This window comes from Poeciliopsis prolifica, unplaced genomic scaffold, assembly GCF_027474105.1.
Source record: "Poeciliopsis prolifica strain line A6 unplaced genomic scaffold, Auburn_PproV2 SCAFFOLD079, whole genome shotgun sequence".
Classification (NCBI taxonomy): Eukaryota; Metazoa; Chordata; class Actinopteri; order Cyprinodontiformes; family Poeciliidae; genus Poeciliopsis; species Poeciliopsis prolifica.
The window spans coordinates 1,669,368-1,695,697 of record NW_026562454.1 but is presented as its reverse complement, the minus strand read 5'-3'; the positions used below and the strand labels follow the sequence as shown (position 1 = coordinate 1,695,697).

The window sequence follows — 26,330 nt, the reverse complement described above, 5'->3', positions numbered from 1 at the left end:
GACTGAGTTTAGACAGTGTCCTCTAGGACTGAACCGAGTTTAGACAGTGTCCTCTAGGACTGAGTTTAGACAGTGTCCTCTAGGACTGAACCGATTTAGACAGTGTCCTCTAGGACGAACTGAGTTTAGACAGTGTCCTCTAGGACTGAGTTTAGACAGTGTCCTCTGTTCCACCACCATCTCTGAACGGTGGTGGAACCTCGGTTCTGGTTCTGTTGGACCTCAGTGTCGACCAGGACATTTTACTGAATCGACTGTTTGAATCTTACATAAAGAAACGGGATTACTTTGTTTCAATTGGAAACGTGTCATCAAAGAGGTCAAAGGTCACATGCTCTTGCTCTATATAGTTCAACTATAGAGCAAGAGCTATAGATCTATAGCTATAGATATATATTTATAGATCTATAGCTATAGATCTATAGCTCTAGATCTATAGCTATAGATCTATAGCTATAGATCTAGAGCTATAGATCTAGAGTCAATGCACAGCTTCAGTTATTACAACTAAAAACTAGCGATCAGCCTGAAACCTGAGAGTAGTGAGACCTCTGACCTGAACCTTGCGAGCCACATAAAGACAGTTACAAAGTCGGCCTTCTATCACCTGAAGAACATCTCCAGGATTAGAGGACTAATGTCTCAGCCAGATCTAGAGAAACTCATCCATGCGTTTATCTTTAGTCGCATTGATTATTGCAACAGCGTCTTCACAGCCTGACCAACAAATCAATCCTCCAGCTGCAGCTGATCCAGAAGCAGCTGATCCAGAAGCTGCTGATCCAGAAGCTGCTGATCCAGAAGCTGCTGATCCAGAAGCAGCTGATCCAGAACCAGCTGATCCAGAACCAGCTGATCCAGAAGCAGCTGCTCCTGTTCTCACTAGAACCAGGAAGATAGAGACATAACAGCGTTTTAAAGTCCCTCCACTGGCTCCCTGTAGCTCAAAGAATAGATTTTAAAATACTGTTGTTAGTTTATAAATCACTGAACGGTTTAGCACCACAATACATCAAAGATCTGCTGTTGTTGTATCAACCTTCCAGACTCTCAGGTTCTGGTTCTGGTTCTGATCTGCATCCCCAGAACCAGAACCAAGAGAGGAGAAGCAGCTTTCAGCATCTATGCACCAAAACTTTGGAACAAACTTCCAGAAAACTGTAAAACAGCAGAAACCCTGACTTCCTTTAAATCTCGACTAAAACACACCTGATTAGAGTTTTTATTTGAAATGTAATATGGAACAATGTATTGTTTATTCCATGATACATGACTTGGTGTTAGGGTTAAACACCTATAAAACACATATTAACAATGACAGGAAAGACTAGAGAGTTAGATTCTTTTTCACTCACGAGGAGAACAGACAGAGATGTGCTTCAGTTACATCTCCTGCCGCTCTGAAGCACATTTGTCTGCTCCTCTCTTTTTATTGTTTTCAGGATCCCTAATCACAAAAACGCTGTAGCTCTAAAGAGAGGAAACAACTCATTACACAGCTACAGCGCCAAACGTCATTCACTAAGTAACGCAATCATTCTGCACTAGTTAATCTCCTTCCAGAAACAGTTAAACAGAATATTTAGTCAACCTTCACAGTGACAGCAACTCAAATGAAGCAGAGCTCTTCACCAACCCTGCAGGAAGACTGTTGTCTCTGCTTTTCATCAGTGAGAACTTCTGAGAAACTCAGAAAAAATCAGAGTAAATCAATAATAATGGAAACATTCTTTTTTTTTTTTTTTATTTAGAAAGATAAATTTCGATCACATACAATAATTATATTGTTACTCATTTGAAGTCGTACATGAGGTGACAGCATGGAATCCAGGTGGTTTTGTCCATATCGCCTTTCTGGTGTTTTTTAACAGTCTTAGTTTAAACGATAACAAGTTTGAACAAAATTGAACACAACAAACACAAAAAACAAACCCGAATAGACTAAGTAAATAAAAATAAATAAACAAAAAATGGGGATCGCACCACTTCAAGCAATAGAAGATCTCAAGAATATAGAAGGGCTGTACATATAAATCACAAGAACAATCAAGTGAAGTCTGATCTGACTGGGTTTACATACTCAGTCCATTTGGTCCAGATCTTGTAAAATTTACCTTTTTCAAGTTGGAGGGAGAAAGAAATCCTTTCCATAGCATAAATCCGATAACAATTTCAATCCGTTCATGGATAGTAGGGGGGTCCGGTTTCAGCCTTTTCCTGGTGATGCATTTCTTACTGGCTGCCAGTAGGACAGCCAGCAGCTTTTTGTCTGGATTGGTCCAATTGTCCAACTGCAAGTTACCCAGATACATCGTTTCACATTTAAATGGTATGTTCACATGAAATATGTTTTCAATGTGTTTATGGAGCTCTTCCCAATATGGTCTTATTACCTGGCAGTCCCAAAACATATGGAAGTGATGGGCACCATTAGACCCTCAGAGTCTCCAGCTGGTGGCGCCGTTGCTTTGACATCTTCTCTGAATGGTGTAACAAAAACTCCCGCCATGAATTCGATCCAGTCCAGATCCACTGCAGTTGACATATTTCCTCCCATCCTCTTGATCTCATTCTTAATTCTATAATGAGATCAATTAATAACAGCATAGAAGAAAGATAATACTATTAGATTAGATGAGAATAACAAATATTTGATGAATAATATCACAATTTCTCCAACACTTTGTGTTTTTGTGTTTATGATGTAAAGGATTTTGAAATGCCTTGCTGCTGAAACGAGCTTTAAAATAAAATTTGATTTGATAATGACAAGGAAATTGTGACTAAAAAAAACAATTCAGCTCCAGTGAGGGGCCCCTTGGTGGCCGTGGACAAGAGGACAGCCTGTCTCACTGCGCTGTAACTATGACGTCGTTCTGACCTTCAGGCTCCTGTTTGTCCTCCAGAAACAACTTGGTTTCTGATCCTGGATCAGCAGCATCGTCTTCACTGAGCCCACCATCGATTCTGCTTTCTGTAAGTTTCTCACCAATAACTGCCTGTAAATATTGATGAGTTTGATTATTAATAATTTGATTCAAGTTGTTTTTACCCTGATGGAGACAAATCACAGCAGGGGGCTTTTATCCAGTGACTATCAGATGCATCTCTTCTCCAGTAAAACTGAGCCTGAAAACCTTCATCAGGAGGTTTAATTTATCGTTGATGTGATTCAGGCCCATTGGAGCCTCCGGTTGTTACAGGACGCTGGTTCTTTTGGGCGACTTTTCTTCTTCTGCAGCTGGACATTTCAGCAAAAAGCTCTGCAGCATCTGGTGGTTCATGTAGGACAGATGAGTCTCTGATCAGGTTCAGAACATCGACTCATCCTCACACACATTCAGAGAAAATCTGCTGACAATATCCAGTAGATCCAGTAGATCCAGTAGAACCAGTTCCTCCTGAACATCTGCCCAGCTGCTGAAGCCTCGTCTCCTCTCTGCTGGACTCCACCTCTCCTCTCCACCAGAGGGCGCCATGCTCCAGTAGGCGGCGCTCTCCTTGTGCTCTGTGCTCCAGCATTGTGTCAATAAGAAGTGGTGCTGTGAAGAGAACAATAGTCAGACTGAATGTTGAACATCAGCTGCTTTCTCCTGCTGATTTAAACCTTGTTGGACAGATGGAACATTGGCTGTGGATTATTCTGGCTGCTCTTTTCTCTGGTAAGATACAAAGATGTTTCCTCTACATGGAGTCTTTAAAGCTGCTGATTGTTCTCCTTTAATCAATCATCTTTATTGATCCGTCTCTTCCTCTGCATGTTCTGTTCTTCCCAGAGTGTAAAGGAGACTCAGTGAAGCAGACAGGAGGAGAAGTTGCTGCTGCAGCAGGAGAATCACTGACTCTGGGATGTACCTTTAAACCCAGTGGAGGAACTGATGCCTTGTTCTGGTACAAACAAGAAGAAAACAGTTTCCCAAAGTACATGCTTAAGCAATACTTCACAACGAGAGATAAAGCTCCAGAGTTCAACAACAACAGATTCAATGCAGAAATCAACGACAAGACATTCAACCTGACGATCCAGGATCTCCGTCTGACAGACTCTGCTGTGTACTACTGCGCTCTGCAGCCCACAGTGACAGGAAACACCAGAACCCTGAACAAAAACCTGCAGTACTGCACAGCAGCCACTAGAGGGCCTCACTCCCTGTAATGTTTGTCAGGATTCTGTCTGTTTATAAAAATCTGAGATGTAAAGCTGCATCACTGCTTTTCAAACTAAAACGTATTTCCAAACCAACAAACTGATAATATGATGTGATTTTGGATTAACCTGTTATTGTTCATCTTTATCTAAATCTAATATCAAGATGAACATTTTCATAAATTCGCAGAAATCTTGCAGCCATATTTAATAAATAAAACTGCGGCAGTAACCTGATTGGATGTGATCAAGTCCTAATCTAATCCTGGTAAAGAGTGAAATATGTCAAGTTCAATACTGATTGTTACTTTATGTTAAAGTGAGAATAAAACAGAAAGTTTCTGCATCAATGAACTGATTGTGTTCAGAAATTTTGGATAAATAAAGGATGATGATGGAGCAGGGGCTGCAGTTTATGGCTGTTTAACTGAATCTGATTACATTGTTTTGTAAAAATGTATCAATCAATAAACTATATCATTGTTATATTATTGGCAGTTTCAAACCAACCGGCCATCTGCAGCAGAACAGTTAAAATAAAACTGTTTATCTACAAACTCTGTTAAGCTCACGTCTCAAATGTCTTTTTACATAATTGATAGTTCTGAAAGTTCAGAGGGAAAAACTTTAAATTTCCACCAGAGATCAGCTGAAGCTGAGAGGAAGAGGAGGAAGAGAGGAGGAGGAGGAGGAGGAGAGGAGGAGCTGATCTGATCCTGATCTCTAAAGAGACTCAAACTTCCTCCTTCAGTTCAGTTCAATTCTCCAACATCAACTCTGCTCATCATGGCCTATTATGTCTGTCTCTGCTCATCGCCTCTCTGCTAACAGGTCAGATTATAAATATGTGATAATCTTATTCTACACCTCATGATTGTGACTCAGTTTAGTTTGATAACTAACAGGTTTCTCTGCCTTCAGGTGTCGAGTCTCAACAACTATCAGAGGGCGGCTTCCGCTTCTCTGACTACACATTTTCTAAAGAAGCATCTGGAAGCGATGAGTTCTACTGGTATCGCCAACATGCAGGGAAACCTCCAGAGTTCCTGCTCTACCACCTGGGATCAGGAAAAATACTGAAGGAGAAACGGCTGGACTGGACATTGATGTGAAGGGAAGAAATATAAATCTGCTGATCTCCTCTGCTGCAGTGACAGACTCTGCTGTGTACTACTGCGCTGTGAGGCCCACAGTGACAGGAAACACCAGAACCCTGAACAAAACCTGCAGTGCTGCACAGCAGCCACTAGAGGGGCCTCACTCCCTGTTAAACCACTAAAACCTGCAGTACTGCACAGCAGCCACTAGAGGGCCTCACTCCCTGTTAAACCACTAAAACCTGCAGTACTGCACAGCAGCCACCAGAGGGCCTCACTCCCTGTTAAACCACTAAAACCTGCAGTACTGCACAGCAGCCACTAGAGGGCCTCACTCCCTGTTAAACCACTAAAACCTGCAGTACTGCACAGCAGCCACTAGAGGGCCTCACTCCCACTGGTTGTTGAGTCGTTGGACTGAAGACAAAGACAACAGACATGAAGCAGCAAAGAAGAGACGGAGCTGCTGAGGAAGCAGAAACTCTCTGATTGGTTGAGTTGTAGTGGCCCCGCCACTGACCTTCAGCTCCTCCAATCCTCTCCCTTGTTACCCATTTGCTGAGAGTTACCAGTGCTGCTCTGAAGCCTCCAACTGATCCAGGATTTGGTTTAGTGACAACTGACTTGACTTATGATCAATGTAAAAATCTAATTAAAGTAATCATTATATTTAATGTTTACGAAACATAAACATTAAACTTAATTGCATTTTAAAGTGATGCTCCTAATTAATTTATGTATCGTCTGCACATAAATCAACTTCCTGAACAGGGCATGAAGTGGATCAAACTGCAAGAGTAAAATTGTTTGGCCTCTGATATTCCAGCGTATTAGAGCTGAAAGATTAAAAAAGGAAGAAAAAACTCTTACATTTTGAGATTACTCCCAGAAAAGTTCTAAAACAGATTTCTGTGAGGATTTGGTCGTTCTGTGTTCATTTGGGTTTGTGTCGCCGTGTTGCCCCTCATTGATACCAGCTGTCTTGTTTCTTCGCCTTTATTGTCGTCGTCTGTGTTACTCCAGTTGCTACCAGTTCTGAGCTCCAAGCCTCCTGCCTTTATTCCCTTCATAAAAACCATCATCACTGTTCAGCAGCCTGAGTCCTCCGCTTCCATCCTACCATTACAACCGCAAATCAGGACAATTTATGAGTTTGGAGACAAAAGTTCTGACTCTGGAAACCCTAAGTTTCTGATATTTACAAAAATGTATAAAAATGTTTGACTTTTACATCAACATAATTTTTCTAGAATATTTTTGGTAGACTACTTTTAATGACTACCAAAGGCGTAAGACTCTAAAAACCTGGAGAAAATGTGAATATTGCTTAAATTAAATTATGTGCTCAAAAATAAATGTGGTAAAAAAATTATTTTAAAATTGTATCTTTTAGAAAATAATTTAAAATGCAAATAAAAACATAGCCTTATAATCCACAAATTAAATTGCCAGGTAGAAACTTGGCGATTTCTCTGATTCCCTCTAGGAGGCGCTGTTGGCCGTGGCGCTAAGATTAAGAATAGCTGCATGAGAAACACTGAAAATCCCATCACAGCAGGAGACAGAGAATTGATCAGAACAGAGCAAATTTAGACAGAAACACAACGATGTGGCGTCAAGTTGCTCAACCTGACCAATGAGAACGATGAAGACTCAGTTCTCATCATGAGATGGTGAGACGATTCCAGTATCTGTTTCTGTACAATCGTGTAAACTGACCTGAGATGTTTCCATCTATAGAAGGACGTATGAGAAGCCTTTCAGTCTGTATTTGGAACAAACCACAGAACTGAACCTGGATCAGTTAAACTTACCAATGATCCCGATGAGCTCGAGCTTCCTGGTTTTAGTCAGAGCGCCAGCAGCAGCGTAACTTCTAACAGTGACTTCGGTCTGATCCCACCAGCTGGTCTTGATCAAGAGTTTGATCACAGGCCAAACTTGCATGATGCGGCTTCCTGCAGTCGCTATGGTGTTCAACAGAATCCTGAGCTGCAGATCAGTCCAACATGTTGGTCTGAAGATTTTCTACTTCCTGAGGAAGAGGAGGAAGAGGAGGGAGAGGAGGAGAGGAGGAAGAGCAGGGAGAGGAGGAAGAGGAGGAAGAGGAGGAGGAAGAGGAGGAGGAGGAAGAGGAGGAAAAGGAGGAAGAGGAGGAGCTGATCTGATCCTGATCTCTAAAGAGACTCAAACTTCCTCCTTCAGTTCAGTTCAACTCTCCAACATCAACTCTGCTCATCATGGACTATTATGGTCTGTCTCTGCTCATCGCCTCTCTGCTAACAGGTCAGATTGGTTCGATGCGCTTTGAACTGTTAAGGTTTAAATGTTTCCCTATAAAAACCGTTGAAACTTAAAGACGGAAAAATATTTTTCTTTAAGGTGTCGGCTGTGATCAACTTACTCCTCTTGACGAGGAAATCTTCAGATTAGACGACAACTCTGCTAAAATCGCCTATAAATATTCAAAACAAGCCAACTGATTATTTCTTCTGGTATCGTCAATATCCTGGAAAACCTCCACAGTTCCTGATCTCCCACTCAGGAACAGGAACACAAACATCTCAGCCGTTTCCTGGTTTCTACTTCAACATGAATGATGATAAAACCCAGATGGATCTGCTGATCTCCTCTGCAGTGACAGACTCTGCTGTGTACTACTGCGCTGTGAGGCCCACAGTGACAGGAAACACCAGAACCCTGAACAAAAACCTGCAGTACTGCACAGCGGCCACTAGAGGGCCTCACTCCCTGTTAACCCACTAAAACCTGCAGTACTGCACAGCAGCCACTAGAGGGCCTCACTCCCTGTTAACCCACTAAAACCTGCAGTACTGCACAGCAGCCACTAGAGGGCCTCACTCCCTGTTAATCCACAAAAACCTGCAGTACTGCACAGCAGCCACTAGAGGGCGCCATGCTCCAGTAGGCGGCGCTCTCCTTGTGCTCTGTGCTCCAGCATTGTGTCAATAAGAAGTGGTGCTGTGAAGAGAACAATAGTCAGACTGAATGTTGAACATCAGCTGCTTTCTCCTGCTGATTTAAACCTTGTTGGACAGATGGAACATTGGCTGTGGATTATTCTGGCTGCTCTTTTCTCTGGTAAGATACAAAGATGTTTCCTCTACATGGAGTCTTTAAAGCTGCTGATTGTTCTCCTTTAATCAATCATCTTTATTGATCCGTCTCTTCCTCTGCATGTTCTGTTCTTCCCAGAGTGTAAAGGAGACTCAGTGAAGCAGACAGGAGGAGAAGTTGCTGCTGCAGCAGGAGAATCACTGACTCTGGGATGTACCTTTAAACCCAGTGGAGGAACTGATGCCTTGTTCTGGTACAAACAAGAAGAAAACAGTTTCCCAAAGTACATGCTGAAAGAATATGCTAAAATAAGAGATAAAGCTCCAGAGTTCAGCAGCACCAGATTTGATGCGAAGGTCAACAACTCAGAGTTTGGTCTGACGATCCAGGATCTGCATCTGTCAGACTCTGCTGTGTACTACTGCGCTCTGCAGCCACAGTGGCAGGAAACACCAGAACCCTGAACAAAAACCTGCAGAGCAACAACTACATAGTACCCCACATTATCCACTGCAGGACATCATGCTCATAGCAGTCATTAAGTTCACCTCTTAATGAGATAATTTTTTTTCCTTTCCATTTTCTAACTGAAGCCAGAATCTTGAGATGAGTTAGAAACGATTTTAATGATCTAATATATAAAGGTATCAGTTGGGATGAGAAGATAAAAAAATCCAGAGATTGACAAAGTAAACTATCAGATTAATTGAAGACACTCATCTCTGTTCAAACAGAAGATCTAATAAGGCTTTTATTTAAAAAGGTTAATTTCTCTGCAGATCCTGATATGCTGAGAGAGAAACTGGGCAGGCAGCAAGACTGGAGGAAAACTCAGAGTCTTTTGAGACACAATATAATGACTTAGTGCAGCTGCCATCTTTATTCTCAGGAGTAAAATATCTCTCATCATAAGAGTGGAAACGCTTGTTTAGTATGCAGCCAAGTGGAAGCAAATACAGAGCAGATCTAAGATGGAACTGAGCCTTGTGCCTCCACATGATAGAGGAGCGCATGTGGACACACAGAAAGCTGCAGATGTCGTCTCCATCAACCTTTCACTTCATTTTCAACATTACGAAACATCTGGCAGTGAAATGCTGAGAGCGAGACAGAGAGCTTCAGGGAGGAGCTGATCTGATCCTGATCTCTAAAGAGACTCAAACTTCCTCCTTCAGTTCAGTTCAACTCTCCACATCAACTCTGCTCATCATGGACTATTATGGTCTGTCTCTGCTCATCGCCTCTCTGCTAACAGGTCAGGTTGATTCTGATATACAAATGTTGCATTCAGAGGATTATGATTTCCTTTCATTGTACTAAATTAAAGGAACAATTATTTTCCTTATAGGTGTCAACTGCCAACATCTTAATGCACATGTGGATGAAAAGTTCAGCCTGGAAGGCAGCTCTGTTACGCTGTCCTACAATTACTCCAAAAAAACAGCTGCAGATGACTATTTTTTCTGGTATCGACAAAATCCAGGAGAAAAGCCAGAGTTTCTGATCTCTCGCTCTGGAGCTGGAACGCTAATCTTAAAGTCAGAATCTCAAATGGATTTTAAAGTGAGTGACTTAAATCAAGTTCATCTGCTGATCTCCTCTGCTGCAGTGACAGACTCTGCTGTGTACTACTGCGCTGTGAGGCCCACAGTGACAGGAAACACCAGAACCCTGAACAAAAACCTGCAGTACTGCACAGCAGCCACTAGAGGGCCTCACTCTCTGTTAACCACTAAAACCTGCAGTACTGCACAGCAGCCACTAGGGCCTCACTCTCTGTTAACCCACTAAAACCTGCAGTACTGCACAGCAGCCACTAGACGGCCTCACTCTCTGTTAACCCACTAAAACCTGCAGTACTGCACAGCAGCCACTAGAGGGCCTCACTCCCTGTTAAACCACTAAACCTGCAGTACTGCACAAAAGCCACTAGAGGGCCTCACTCTCTGTTAACCCACTAAAACCTGCAGTACTGCACAGCAGCCTAGAGGGCCTCACTCTCTGTTTAACCCACTAAAACCTGCAGTACTGCACAGCAGCCACTAGAGGGCCTCACTCCCTGTTAACCCACTAAAACCTGCAGTACTGCACAAAAGCCACTAGAGGGCCTCACTCTCTGTTAACCCACTAAAACCTGCAGTACTGCACAGCAGCCACTAGAGGGCCTCACTCCCTGTTAACCCACTAAAACCTGCAGTACTGCACAAAAGCCACTAGAGGGCCTCACTCCCTGTTAAACCACTAAAACCTGCAGTACTGCACAAAAGCCACTAGAGGGCCTCACTCTCTGTTAACCCACTAAAACCTGCAGTACTGCACAAAAGCCACTAGAGGGCCTCACTCCCTGTTAAACCACTAAAACCTGCAGTACTGCACAGCAGCCACTAGAGGGCCTCACTCTCTGTTAACCCACTAAAACCTGCAGTACTGCACAGCAGCCACTAGAGGGCCTCACTCCCTGTTAACCCACTAAAACCTGCAGTACTGCACAAAAGCCACTAGAGGGCCTCACTCCCTGTTAAACCACTAAAACCTGCAGTACTGCACAGCAGCCACTAGAGGGCCTCACTCTCTGTTAACCCACTAAAACCTGCAGTACTGCACAGCAGCCACTAGAGGCCTCCCTCCCTGTTAACCACTAAAACCTGCAGTACTGCACAAAAGCCACTAGAGGGCCTCACTCCCTGTTAAACCACTAAACCTGCAGTACTGCACAGCAGCCACTAGAGGGCCTCACTCTCTGTTAACCCACTAAAACCTGCAGTACTGCACAGCAGCCACTAGAGGGCCTCACTCCCTGTTAACCCACTAAAACCTGCAGTACTGCACAAAAGCCACTAGAGGGCCTCACTCCCACTGGTTGTTGAGTCGTTGGCCTGAAGACAAAGACAACAGAGACATGAAGCAGCAAAGATCAGAGACGGAGCTGCTGAGGAAGCAGAAAACTCTCTGATTGGTTGAGTTGTAGTGGCCCCGCCCACTGACCTTCAGCTCCTCCATCATTTGTTCTTCCTTCATTGTTGATCTGCTGTGTGGCTCTCAGGACTCCAGACATGTTGCTCTCCCTCCTGTTGCTTCTGTCTCTCAGTAGAGGTCAGTTTAAGGTCAGGGATTCTGGTTCAGTCCAGCAGGAGACAACATGTGGGTCTGCTGTCCTGCACTGGGCCAGACGTCGTTCTGACCTTCAGGCTCCTGTTTGTCCTCTAGAAACAACATGGTTCCTGATCCTGGATCAGCAGCATCGTCTTCCTCCAGTGAGCTGAGCATCAGAGAGCTGACCCGGCAGACGCGGCTCTCTGCTACTGCGCTCTGGAAACACAGTGATACAAAGTGGAGAAGAGGCTGTACAAAAACCTGAACACAGATATGACTCCTCTTCAAAGAGGAGGGAAGTGGTATTCACAGCTCAGCGTCATATCAGATGGATTCTGATCATCCTGCTTGATCAGAGTCGCTGTGGTTGCAGCTGCTAATCACTGACAGGCAGAATAAAGACGCCAGTAGAAATGCTACTTCCTCATTCAACCTAACCTGTCTTTCTCTAACGCTGACACTAAAGTGGAGACAGACGTATCTATTCATACTCCCAACAAACTGCATCTTCTGGAAAAAGACTTGAAAGTTTCTTGGACAGAAAGCAGCTGCAGTCAGAAGTTGCTTTGCTCTGACGGTTTTTCTCTGACCAAAGTTTCTGTTTGTCTGCTGCGTTTGAGCCGCAGCCCAGGAGGGACGCATTATCTGTTGACAGTTTTGGAGTATGGCTAGGCGATGTATCGATTATACTCAATGGTCCCGAGATTTTAAATTTACGATGGTAAAAGTGGCATTTCATCACCATCGAATAGAAATTGTTGTTGAAATAATAAGTCTCTAATTAAGTGTGCATGTGATTTTTCTGACAGGCTCTGAATGCATCACCAGTCCTTCCTGAAAATGTTCTGATGATATATATTGTGATATAACAAAGAAATATAGATATTAGATTGTCCTCATGTGACGCAGACAGAGCTCTGGTTTTTAATCTCTTTTCAATCTTAAGCTCCGCCTCTAATCTGCTCTCCAAATGATCCTTTTTCTATCACAGCTTGTTTTTACAGCAGGTAGATTTTAAGAGACATTTGCAATAACTACCAACAAAAGCATTACAGTTACAGGAATATCAAATATTTTTAATCATTTGATTCTTCTGTAGTTCTAATGAGTTACTAGAAAATAAATGAGTTCAGCAGTGATGAAGACGGCCTCGCTGTCCTTAACAGCTGCAGGAAAACATGAACAGCTCCATCCTCTCCGCCTTCAGGAGAAACGCTCCACCAGCATCACTGAGTTCTGCGTAAAGGAAACCGGCTTCCTGAACGGAGAGCAGAGTCTGAACCCAGAGTCCTGAACCCAGAGTCTGAACCCAGAGTCCTGAACCCAAAGGCCTGAACCCAGAGCCTGAACCCAGAGTCCTGAACCCAGAGTCCTGAACCCAGAGCCTGAACCCAGAGTCCTGAACCCAGAGCCTGAACCCAGAGGCCTGAACCCAGAGTCCTGAACCCAGAGTCCTGAACCCAGAGCCTGAACCCAGAGGCCTGAACCCAGAGTCCTGAACCCAGAGTCCTGAACCCAGAGCCTGAACCCAGAGCCTGAACCCAGAGTCCTGAACCCAGAGGCCTGAACCCAGAGCCTGAACCCAGAGTCCTGAACCCAGAGCCTGAACCCAGAGTCCTGAACCCAGAGTCCTGAACCCAGAGCCTGAACCCAGAGTCCTGAACCCAGAGTCTGAACCCAGAGTCCTGAACCCAGAGCCTGAACCCAGAGTCCTGAACCCAGAGTCCTGAACCCAGAGTCTGAACCCAGAGCCTGAACCCAGAACCTGAACCCAGAGTCCAGAACCCAGAGCCTGAACCCAGAGTCCTGAACCCAGAGTCTGAACCCAGAGTCCAGAACCCAGAGCCTGAACCCAGAGTCCTGAACCCAGAGCCTGAACCCAGAGTCTGAACCAGAGGCCTGAACCCAGAGTCCTGAACCCAGAGCCTGAACCCAGAGCCTGAACCCAGAGCCTGAACCAGAGGCCTGAACCCAGAGGCCTGAACCCAGAGTCCTGAACCCAGAGCCTGAACCAGAGCCTGAACCCAGAGTCCTGAACCCAGAGCCTGAACCCAGAGTCCTGAACCCAGAGTCTGAACCCAGAGCCTGAACCCAGAGCCTGAACCCAGAGCCTGAACCCAGAGGCCTGAACCCAGAGTCCTGAACCCAGAGTCTGAACCCAGAGGCCTGAACCCAGAGTCCTGAACCCAGAGTCCTGAACCCAGAGCCTGAACCCAGAGCCTGAACCCAGAGTCCTGAACCCAGAGCCTGAACCCAGAGTCCTGAACCCAGAGCCTGAACCCAGAGGCCTGAACCCAGTGGTCGGTTCAGGAGGAACATCAGCAGCTTCAGGTGTCAGTTGTTGGGCTGGTTCTGCAAAGGAGCCTTTGACTCGAGACACCAGGTTATTTAATTGTGACACTGTTTCATCTCTTTCTCCTGCTGAAGTCAGTTGAGATAAATCTGCAGGACATTCAAATTTTACTCTTTACTGTGAAAGTGAAGAATCTTCAGCTTGAAATGATGGGATGAATCTCACGTCATTTTCACACCAGATAGAGACAAATTACATCTGCAAGAAACAGAAGAACTTTCTCTTCTGGGTTAGAAGGTTCAGAAGGTCGGAAATAACCAACATCAGATTACTAGATGTTTAATTAACAGTGAAACAAAAGAGACTGATCAAGATCAATAGTCATTTCATTTACATAGTGCTAAGCTAAGCTAGGAAGCACAAAACCATATCTGAACTCAGAATGTGTGAAATATTGAGCAAATGGGCTACAGCAGCAGGAGACCAGACCAGGAGCCTCCTGCATGTTCCAGATGTTCCCTGGTTCAACATTCACATGCCTGCAGCCTGTTAACTCAAACCAAACCGTGTGAACAAATGTGTAAAACATGCAGAGCTGAAACACACGGATCACCAGTCGTTTCTGATCAGCCGAAGCTGCAAACTCCAAACCTTCAGGTCAGACTTTGGTGGAAACAAGATAAAATCCTGGATCCATCCTGCTGCACATGGACCAGCTGTTCAGTCCCTCTCCTCCTGGGACTGTAGAAATGACTTCCAGCGCCCACCGAATTTAATTCACTGTAATTCAGTTTTCATGCTAATCTATATTCATGGAAAACGTTTTGCCTCTTTCGGTTGTTGTACGATATTAAGCAGTAACAGCAGAGGGACATGCAGTCGTATCACAGCTGCTCAGCACAGTGGAGCGCAACTGAGTTAAATGATGATCAGCGGCAGAAACTGAATCCTGACTGATTCAGCAGCTCGTCTGAAGACAGGAACATCTCAGCTGCTCCTCTTCCTGTCTGAGCTGCAGGTTTAAGCCTCATGTCCTAAAGTCTTATGAAACACATTTCACAGCAAACAGCTGATATCTGAGTCTTTATCATTATGTTTGGGGCAGCAATACATTCTATAAACCCAGGTCTCCATGAAAGAGGGTTTATTTGAGTCCATCAGAACCAGAACTTCAGGGTTCTCTGTTCCCAAGTGTCACTGCAAACTTAACCACAGCTGCTCTGATCCATGATAGCGAGAAGATCAGAACTGGGCTGGACCCGAGCCGAACTAACCCTGCTGCTGGTCGGGCTGTGCTCTAATAATCAGACCAAACTGAACCTGTGGCAGCAGGTGCAGCGGCAGCAGGTGCAGCGGCAGCAGGTGCAGCGGCAGCAGGTGCAGCGGCAGCAGGTGCAGCGGCAGCAGGTGCAGCGGCAGCAGGTGCAGCGGCAGCAGGTGCAGCGGCAGCAGGTGCTGAAGCACCTGTGAAGAAATCCGGTTAGCGAGTCCAAAATTCACTCAGAGCCTCATGGCGAATGGAAACACCCACCATGCACTCGGCAGCAATGTTGTCAGCATCGCGCCTGTTATTTTAGGAATTAGTTCCCCGAAAATCGATAAAAACAGAGACATTATTCTCAATAAATAAAATCCTGCAGTCCCAACTTGCTGCTAGCACTTTGCAGCAACTTATAGGCAGTGATGAGAACAGTAAATAAATAATCCCCAGGCTGCAACACGAGATAAAACATCGGACAAGCTTGGAGGAATCCAGACTAGGAATCACAACCGCTGCTCCTTTCTGGCTTCTTGTGACAAATCAGGAAGATTTCTGTTGGAATGAGACTTACTGAGAAAAATCACTAAACTGAATGAATCCTACAGGAGATTTTAACAAGTGCCTTTTGTTAACAGCAGCAACTGTAGCTGAACGTCTGGTGTCTGTGGTCATTTACTCTGTCAGTATCCAGTAGAACCAGTAGAACCAGTAGATCCAGTAGAACCAGTAGAACCAGTAGATCCAGTAGAACCAGTAGAACCAGTAGAACCAGTTCCTACTGAACATCTGCCCAGCTGATGAAGCCTCGTCTCCTCTCTGCTGGACTCCACCTCTCCTCTCCACCAGAGGGCGCCATGCTCCAGTAGGCGGCGCTCTCCTTGTGCTCTGTGCTCCAGCATTGTGTCAATAAGAAGTGGTGCTGTGAAGAGAACAATAGTCAGACTGAATGTTGAACATCAGCTGCTTTCTCCTGCTGATTTAAACCTGTTGGACAGATGGAACATTGGCTGTGGATTATTCTGGCTGCTCTTTTCTCTGGTAAGATACAAAGATGTTTCCTCTACATGGAGTCTTTAAAGCTGCTGATTGTTCTCCTTTAATCAATCATCTTTATTGATCCGTCTCTTCCTCTGCATGTTCTGTTCTTCCCAGAGTGTAAAGGAGACTCAGTGAAGCAGACAGGAGGAGAAGTTGCTGCTGCAGCAGGAGAATCACTGACTCTGGGATGTACCTTTAAACCCAGTGGTACTAATTATGCCTTGTTCTGGTACAAACAAGAAGAAAACAGTTTCCCAAAGTACATGCTGAAAGAATATGCTAAAATAAGAGATAAAGCTCCAGAGTTCAGCAGCACCAGATTTGATGCGAAGGTCAACAACTCAGAGTTTGGTCTGACGATCCAGGATCTGCATCTGTCAGACTCTGCTGTGTACTACTGCGCTCTGCAGCCCACAGTGGCAGGAAACACCAGAACCCTGAACAAAAACCTGCAGAGCAACAACTACATAGTACCCCACATTATCCACTGCAGGACATCATGCTCATAGCAGTCATTAAGTTCACCTCTTAATGAGATAATTTTTTTCCTTTCCATTTTCTAACTGAAGCCAGAATTGAGATGAGTTAGAAACGATTTTAATGATTTAATATAATAAAGGTATCAGTTGGGATGAGAAGATAAATAAAAATCCAGAGATTGACAAAGTAAACTATCAGATTAATTGAAGACACTCATCTCTGTTCAAACAGAAGATCTAATAAGGCTTTTATTTAAAAAAGGTTAATTTCTCTGCAGATCCTGATATGCTGAGAGAGAAACTGGGCAGGCAGCAAGACTGGAGGAAAACTCAGAGTCTTTTGAGACACAATATAATGACTTAGTGCAGCTGCCATCTTTATTCTCAGGAGTAAAATATCTCATCATAAGAGTGGAAACGCTTGTTTAGTATGCAGCCAAGTGGAAGCAAACCACTAAAACCTGCAGTACTGCACAGCAGCCACTAGAGGGCCTCACTCCCTGTTTATCCACTAAAACCTGCAGTGCTGCACAGCAGCCACTAGAGGGCCTCACTCCCTGTTTATCCACTAAAACCTGCAGTACTGCACAGCAGCCACTAGAGGGCCTCACTCACATGTACAGTTGTTTAACATCTGAAGAAGCCAAATCTTATCTTGTTCTGATGTTCCTGTCACTTTGTGCTTGACTTTCTCAATGTTTATTGTTTTAACATCGCGTCCTTTTCTGTTTTTAAAAATAATGACAGATGGATTTTCATTTCATTCAGTTTAATTACCAACAAGCTGAAGAGTCACATGGTGCCATCACACACTAAACAGACGAATAACTGTAACTACATACAAACAATGAAATGATTCTAATTAATTATACTGTTGCCTGAATGCGCGGTCTCTCACTGCTGATCTCAGGGGGATTGCTTCAGGGAGGATTGCTTCAGGGCTTCAGGGCTTCAGTGGCTCCTGACGTTTTGGACTTTTGCCTCAGGAAACTTCTGGCTGATTTCCTGCTCTGCTGTCACACTGTCGACTGAAATTATAAGAGACACTCCAGACAAAGTTTTGGAATCAGTGAATACTCTCTGATTGCAGAAAGAGAGATGGATATGTAATTGGAAGATTTAATATCTCCATAATGTATCTTCTCAGAAACAGGTGGGCCGGGGTGTGAATCATAATCCATGACAATGACAGATTGACTTCAGGTTTTTCAGTCACCATTTTAAAAACTATTCTACTTATTTATACCCAAATAAAGAAGTGATAATTTATGTTACAACATAAACATGCAACAGCAGAGTTTACAGAGAGACTCTGTGGTCAACAAACCAGGAGAGCAGAAACATCAGGCTGCTGGTCGCTGATGATGAAACAACAAATTCAAATCAGTTCAGAACCGCGGATGGGTTTGGATCCTTTGGACACTTTAACTCTGGAGCGGCGAGCAGCAGCTGAAGCTCCGGTTATTACTGAGTCGAACCAGCAGCGGCGCATGCGCTGCAGCGCGTCGCCACTAGAGGGCGTTTTTTATGGTTTGTTAGGGTTCAGTCTGACCCAGCCAGCACGCATGAGTGGGCCCCACTTGTGTTTGATGTGGGCTACATGGGTAATGAGTGGGCATGGGTTTTATCTGGGCGAACTGCATGGGACACATATGGTTAACCTAAAATGAGACCCATATGGCTGGCCCATATGGGCTAAATGCATGGGCCCTATTCAGCAACTAGGTGGGCTATCTGGGAATGGGATAGTACTGGGCAACACTATATGGGGCCCATGTGGTTCAGTATCATGAGCCCAACATGGGAAGCCCATGTGGGCTGACCACATTGAACCCACATGACATCAGCATGGGCTGACCTTATATGGGTTAGACCTGGGTGTGGATATGGAGGCCCCAGTCCTTTTTTAAGTGGGCTATCTGGGAATGGGATAGTACTGGGCAACAGTATATGGGGCCCATGTGGTTTCAGTATCATGGGCCCAACATGGGAAGCCCATGTGGGCAGACCACATTGAACCCACATGACATCAGCATGGGCTGACCATATGGGTTAGACCTGGGTGTGGATATGTAGGCCCCAGTCCTTTTTAAGTGGGCTATCTGGGAATGGGACAGAAACGGGCAACACTATATGGGGCCCATGTGGTTTCAGTATTATGGGCCCAACATGGGAAGCCCATGTGGGCAGACCACATTGAACCCACATGACATCAGCATGGGCTGACCATATATGGGTTAGACCTGGTGTGGATATGTGGGCCCCAGTCCTTTTTTAAGTGGGCTATCTGGGAATGGGATAGTACTGGGCAACAGTATATGGGGCCCATGTGGTTTCAGTATCATGGGCCCAACATGGGAAGCCCATGTGGGCAGACCACATTGAACCCACATGACATCAGCATGGGCTGACCATATATGGGTTAGACCTGGGTGTGGATATGGAGGCCCCAGTCCTTTTTTAAGTGGGCTATCTGGGAATGGGACAGAAACGGGCAACACTATATGGGGCCCATGTGGTTTCAGTATTATGGGCCCAACATGGGAAGCCCATGTGGGCAGACCACATGAACCCACATGACATCAGCATGGGCTGACCATATATGGGTTAGACCTGGTGTGGATATGTAGGCCCCAGTCCTTTTTTAAGTGGGCTAACTGGGAATGGGATAGAACTGGGCAAAACTGTGGGGCCCATGTGGTTTCAGTATCATGGGCCCAACATGGGGAGCCCATGTGGGCTGACCACATTGAACCCACATGACATGAGCATGGGCTCATGTCATGGGCCCAACATGGGGAGACCATGTGGGCTGACCACACTGAACCCACTGTGGGTTCAGTGTGGTCAGTACATATCCACGCCCAGGTTGGACCTGAGTGTGGATATGTAGACCCCAGTCCTTTTTTAAGTGGGCTAAATGAGACAAAATTGTAGAACAATGTACAGGGGTTGGACAATGAAACTGAAACACCTCTCATTTTAGTGTGGGAGGTTTCATGCCTGAATTGGACTAGCCTGGTGGCCAATCTTCATGAATTGCACATTGCAACAGTAAGAGCAGAGTGTGAAGGTCCAATTAGCAGGGTAAGAGCACAGTTTTGCTCAAAATATTGCAATGCACATAACATTATTTGGGACATACTGGAGTTCAAAAGAGGGCAAATTGTTCACCAAGACAGCAAGTCTTTGTGATTATCAAGAGCCACAGTATCCAGGGTAATGTCAGCATACCACCAAGAATGACGAACCACATCTAACAGGATTAACTGTGGATGCAAGACGAAGCTGTCTTAAAGAGATGTTTGGGTGCTAACCCGGATTGTATCCCAAAAACATAAAACCACGGTGCCCAAATCACGGTAGAATTAAATGTGCACCTCAACTCTCCTGTTTCCACCAATACTGTCCGTCGGGAGCTCCACATGGTCAATATACACAGCCGGGCTGCTATAGCCAAACTTTTGGTCACTCGTATCAATGCCAAACGTCGGTTCAATGGTGCAAGGAGCGAAAATTTTGTGCTGTGGACAATGTGAAACATGTATTGTTCTCTGATGAGTCTACCTTTACTGTTTTCCCCACATCCGGGAGAGTTACGGTGTGGAGAAGCCCCAAAGATGCATTCCAGCCAGAGTGTTGTATGCCAGAGTGAAGCATGGGGGTGGATCATTGATGGTGTGGGCTGCCATATCATGGCATTCCCTTGGCCCCATACTTGTCCAAGACGAATTGATGCTGTATTGGCCTCAAAAGGAGGCCCTACACCACGCTAATAAGTTATTGTGGTCTAAAACCAGGTGTTTCAGTTTCATTGTCCAACCCCTGTAGTTAACCTGTCACTTTCAAAATTTTGACTGTATGTCAAAGCAAAAGCTGCAAGAGCAAGATTCTCAAAACTTGGAAAGAATTACCCGAGATGTCAGCTTTATAGTCTTTGCCAAGGCAATTGTTACTCAGCTGGCCTCTAATGGAGTTGATGTAAGGTAAATTGTAGAATTTAATTTTTTCCTTGTAGGAAACCTCGACGATAGTAAAGGTTGGTGACCTTGACCATTGTCGAGGTCTCCAGGACGAAGGTGACCTCGTCTTGGAGATCACCCAAGGATATATTTTGCTGATAGAACAGAACATCCATGTCTTCCTAATGTTTGAACCTAAAACATGTTCACTGTGTGATATCTATGCCTGGCTCATTTACAAACACTAGGCTTCCAGAGGACCAGGATATTAAAACATTAAAAATAATTCTACAATGCTTTATTTTTTTAAACCAGTTCAGTATTGCTCTAGCCACACTTTGAACCCTTAACATTTTTTTCATGTTATTATTTTATGCTAGAACAGTCCAGTCCAGTCTCCAAGCCAGTACGCATGAGTGGGCCCCCCTTGGGTTTGTAGTAGGCCATATGGGTAATGAGTGGTCATGGGTTTTATCTGGGCAAACCTCATGGGACACATATGGTTAACTAAAATGGGACCCGTATGGGCTGGCCCATTTGGCTAAATGTATGGGCCCTATTCAGCAACAATGTGGGCTAACTGGAAATGGGACAGAAATGGGCAACACTATTTGGGGCCCATGTGGTTTCAGTATCATGGGCCCCACATGAGAAGCCCAATGTGGGCTGTCCACATTAAACTAACATGACATGAGCATGGGCTAACCATACATGGGTTGGACCTGGGCAGGAAAATGTAGCCCCTAGTACTTTTTTTCATGGTCTAAATGGGACAAAATTGTAGAACATTTTAATCGACAATGTGGTTACCCTGTCACTTTCAAACTTTTCACTGTATGTCAAAGCAAAAGCCAGTTCAGTATTGCTCTTGCTACACTTTGAACCCCTAACTTTTTTTTCATTTTATTATTGCAGTCTGAATGTCTTAAAACATTTTTTTGAAATAATCTGTTTGAAATATATACGTAAACTCATATTCTGGTGCTTACTCAAAATTAAGCACAGAGTGGTCATGGTTGAGCTTTAGTCCTTGTTTTATTTTTAATAATAATAACTTTTTATTTTATTTTTATTATTATTTTTTATCAATTGGATGTTTAGACATCCATAGAGTTTACTGCAGCCTGTTCGCAGCAAGATTTAAATTTTTATTTGGACAAATAGTTCAGATCAGACCATTGTGAAAAATATCACAAAATGTTTAGAAAATAAACAAAACTCATTAGCAAGTGAGAGACAAGAGTAAAATTTTGAGCATCTGTTTTTTCATATATTTGCAAACATTTTCCAAGTCATCAGTATAAATAAAATAAAAAATAAAAAAACGTAACATTTCTGTTAATGATTCATTTGGTTCCAATTACCTTTTTGTTCATTGTTTGCTCTGAGGCACCGTTGCCAATAAAGGTTGGTGAATTGAAGTACCGGTAGGCACTTTACACATCCACTGAAGAAAATAGTTCCAAAACATATTTGAATAAGGAGGACAACGAAATGTATTTATTTACATTGAGAACTTTTGCTACATCGGTTTTACATTTGTTAAACCGATGTAGCACTCTCAAAAATTAATCTTGTGTTTCTTGGAAAACGTAAAATGACCCGCGGATGGATATGCGGTTTCAAAATCAAGCCTGTTCTCTTCATCAGTCCGTTGGCGCGGAGTCTGCCTGTTGGCTGATCTACGAAAGAATCTGTAAGTACATTTCTTCTGTTTTACCTAGTACCAAATTTTAGGGAGAGAGTTTAAATCGCTTGTTAAAAAAATTTTGCTCGTAACAAATCGGACGACAGTATCCCAAAAGAGACTTAATTGTTATTGTTATTTTTGCTTTTTTTAGGGTGATACTTTTTCTGATATTGCTAACACACACAGCTACACACAATAAGCAGATTTTAGTGCAGACCGATTTCAAACGCAGCGTTGTGGGCCAAACCAGGAGCAGCAGAATCTTCAGTCTACGCTAGATTGACTGAAGATTCTACTGGTGTATGCTAGATGGTTGCATACACCGGTAGTCACTCTGGCCTCTCCTGTTGTGAACAGTTTTCTGAGAACGTTTCTGTGTCTACTAGAAGTCACCTGGTCTCTGTGTTTGTTCGATCCTAGGGGTTTTGTCGCCTCATTCGAGAACTCACCAGTGAATACCTGCCTGTTCGCTCCGCCGATTCCACTGCCTCCACTCCACCCTTCAAGCTTCCAGCTCTCTTCCATTCCCACCTCGCATTTACCTTCGGAACCGCTGCACACCCTCTCTCAGGAACCTGGCATCTCACACACGCCTCGAAAGACCCGCACCGAAGTAAGCCTGTTCCTGTTTCCCCTCCGATCACTCATTCTAAGCCCGTCATAACTAAGTTCTCGTTTCAGGCCAACCTGGTCGAGTGGTCCTCACCCTTCCGCTGATGTCCGGGAAATAGATTTTATTTGTCCTGTTGTAAATAAATCACTCACTCATCCCTATCCAACGTGTGGTTACTGCATGTGGGTCCGTAAATTGAAACCCATCATGTCAATCAGTGGCCAAGCCTGAAACAAATATTGAAAGATGAAGAAATTCTTTTTGATATTTTTGCAATATTTAGCTAGCAGTTATGTGAAATGTACTTATATTTAATTGTAGCTCTAATTTTTTATATGTACAATGTTTTAGGCTTTATTAGTTACATTTATAGTGATTTTCTAAACTTCTCTTAAGAGTAATACTACTGTCTTAGTCCTGTCACGTTAACAAAGAAATTAGGATAATTGCAAAACTGTTCAGTGTTTACAATATAAGGCTTCAGTAGTTAATCTATACAAAGGCTGTTTTGCCTTAATTTTTTTATTTTTTTGAAAAGTCTAAATGTTATATTGCACTAATAAAATATATATTTTTGCAGGCTTCAAGAGGATCAGCGTGTGAAGATCACTTTATAATGATTTGAAAAAGGTAGATTAATATGTTAGTGAAATTAAGCACATAAGAGTGATATAATAACAAACTGATGAACAAAAACAAAATGTTGTCCTGTTATTGTCATTGTACTTAAGGTTGCCATGGCTGCAGAAATTGGAGGAGCATCCTTAGATGACACAATACAACCAGCTGTGCGATTCCTCATGTCCCATGAACTGGAAGTCCAGTTCAACCTTTTTGGCCAACATTGGAAACAAGCTCTTGGACCTGCGTCTCTTTGATGTTTTGTATGGTAAATATCAGTTTTTATTGTCAGAGTAACTTTTTTTTTTCACTTTTCTTTCTTAAACATATGTTAATTTATTTTGGTTGTTTTATGCTTTTGTTTGTTATTTTTAGTAATGTTTTTAGGTTAAAAATTGAGTCTTCAATTTTTGGTTTTATTTGAACAGTATTCTTTCACTGTTGTTAAGAACTTAAAAATTTGAAGGTAATATTGTTTGCATTTCAAACAATATTAAAATAACCACAAAACCACGATAGAACCTAGTAGTTGATTTATATAGATGGATATATTTTAAATTTACAGTAAGAATATAGTTTCTGTACATAATAATGATGACTCAAGAGTCCTTTTGATTATGGCATATCTCTGCAAGCATTTTTGCCCCATGAAGGGGGAGATGCAAATCTCATGAATGTTACATTGTGCTAAAATGAAACACTAATACAATTTCTACCTTTGCTTGTTATTTCAGGGGACTTAAAAGAAATTATCCATCTACAGAATCACACAAGCATACAGCAAAGACTCTCGAAGTGGTTTACTGGAGCCCGAGTGGAAGTGGAAATAGACTAGAGAGACTGCCAGTTCAAACTCAGGTTGGGGAGGTCTTTCAAGATGGACAGTTTCAGTAAAGTATGAGAGATTTCAAATTTAAGCATGCATATGGCATGTAGGTTATTTTTAAAAATGTTTAACAAAAATGTATTGTGAAAGATCTATATAGGTGTGTATATTCACATTGTGTGTATCAATGTGAATATACGTGTATAAAGTTATATAGATAGTATTTAGATGTATACATTTATAGACCTGTAGAAAATATGTAGGTGTCTTTATTTGTGTGCATCTATAGATATATATTTATAGATCTGTTTATAAGTTTGTTATAGTAAACTAGCTTCTGTTATTTTCAAAGATGTCGTGAATAATTGCAGATTTCTTTTTGTGGCACCATTCCCTGAGTATTAATGAAGTTCTAATAATTGCTGTAGTGAGGTAAAAAAATAACTCCTGACAATATTTTAAATTACTAAATAAAAGCCTTGAGCAAAATAAATTTTTCATCTCTTTTTTTTTATTTTTTATTTGAACACGTTTTAAGCTAGACTTTGGATTGTTGATCAAGATTGCATATCTATGAATGTAATTCACATCCAGGTTAGATGAGAATTGTTCCTACAGGATTAAGGCATCTGGGTCCCGCTGAAAACCCAGTCAGCACCCATTGAAATCAACCTGGGCAAACCCATGTGGGGCCACCATGGAAACCGTGGACAAACCCTCTTGGGACCCATATTGCCTGCCCACTTATATCCCATATGGGGCCCACCTAGGTATGCTGGCTGGGTCTGATTGTTATGATGATGATACTAAGATAATTATATTCAAATTAAGGCAAACATTTTAGAAACCAGTGAAGTACATGGTAAAAACAGCAGCAATGATCTGTGTGGACGTCATAAAATCCCTAAAAGTCCAACTTTGACAAGAATTGTTGTTTTTAGAAATCTGAAAATCACATTTGCCATAAGTTAAAATGAACATAAAATAAAGTTCAGTTCTGCTTCTTGCTGCTTCACTAGAATCTGCAGCAATGTTGCAACAAATCAAAATGTTCAGATTGCAAATATTAGTCAGGAGGGACAATAAGATCGCAGCCTGACAGGAAGTGAACCAGGAAGCCAAACTGGACAGCATGGCTGGAGCAGATCCTGAGCAGCTGCCATTTACAATGGCTCCCCACCAAACAGCCAGTGTTACAGTCACTCAGGTCAGACAAACGATAAAGGAACAAGTAGGTCGTTAAATTTAAAAGCTTCGAGGCAGTGATGTGTAACGTGACCTGCTCAGTGAGTCTGGTTCTTTATATCAAATAAAAAGTTGTTCAAACATCATTTCAAAGTCCTGGAGCTGAAAATTCGCCTCTTATTTGCTAAAACATTTAGTATCGACTCATTTGTTAAACCAGTGCTCTAACAAGACCCTCAGTATTCTGCAGTTTAGCTCAGCATGCTGAAAAGTTACCATAAAATTACGACTTTATTGTTGTCCAACTTTATTCATAATAAAAATGGCAGATGAAAACCTCAGAGCCTGAAAATAGACGGAACCTCTTTTGTTGAGAATGCAAAATGTTTCATCTCTTCTCATCTGACAGGCTGGAATATAAAACAATATTGGTTCAAAATTTTCCACAAATTGAAATGAATGTAGTGAAAAACTAAACTGAAGAAGCTGAGCAGAAACCAATTACTGTTGCTAAAAGTTTTACTGTCACAGTGAATCATTTGCACTCAAACTGAGTAGTCTGATTAAATGTTACTGATTCACTTAATGAACCAGCCAGTACAATGTACAGATAAATTATTAAATATGCACAGATTCAAAATAGCATTTCAGTTCTGGGAGGGAAGGACAGTGAGGGATATGAATAATTATGATCCCAAGGAGGGATGGCAGAAAATAATTGAGAAACACTGGATTATTGTGACAAAGGAAATACCAGAGCACAAATGCATTTTTCCAAGTTTTAGTTCTTCTAGATTTAGCAGAGAAGAAGAAGAAAAGGAGGAGAAAAAGGGAGGAGCTGAATGACTTTAGAGACACTTCCTCATTTAATGCAGAGCAGCACAAAAACCACCAACATCAACTCTCTTCAACATGGACTATGAGCTTTTTTTGGTCTTTACCTCGCT

The 26,330-nt window shown here is 43.0% G+C and overlaps 1 protein-coding gene and 1 long non-coding RNA gene across 2 annotated transcripts; both read left to right on the top strand.

The window, feature by feature from the left end:
• Positions 1-3,320: 3,320 nt before the first annotated feature.
• On the top strand, positions 3,321-5,259 carry LOC129352751 (uncharacterized). The gene is made up of 4 exons (XM_055021853.1): positions 3,321-3,662; positions 3,777-4,152; positions 4,899-4,978; positions 5,069-5,259. Exons 1-4 carry the CDS (start codon positions 3,620-3,622, stop codon positions 5,257-5,259), a joined length of 690 nt encoding a protein of 229 aa, XP_054877828.1. The 5' UTR covers positions 3,321-3,619.
• A 17,841-nt stretch (positions 5,260-23,100) lies between these two features.
• LOC129352668 (uncharacterized) lies at positions 23,101-24,442 on the top strand. The gene is made up of 3 exons (XR_008604911.1): positions 23,101-23,381; positions 23,483-23,640; positions 24,107-24,442. It is a non-coding gene; the product is annotated as an uncharacterized LOC129352668 (long non-coding RNA).
• Positions 24,443-26,330: the final 1,888 nt, after the last annotated feature.

Bases quoted from the DNA above. Each gene is read 5' to 3' on its own strand.
- LOC129352751 (XM_055021853.1), top strand. From the start codon at position 3,620: ATGGAACATTGGCTGTGGATTATTCTGGCTGCTCTTTTCTCTG. The intron at 3,663-3,776 runs GTAAGATACAAA...TGTTCTTCCCAG, and splicing joins TCTGGCTGCTCTTTTCTCTG to AGTGTAAAGGAGACTCAGTG. The intron at 4,979-5,068 runs GTCAGATTATAA...CTCTGCCTTCAG, and splicing joins CATCGCCTCTCTGCTAACAG to GTGTCGAGTCTCAACAACTA.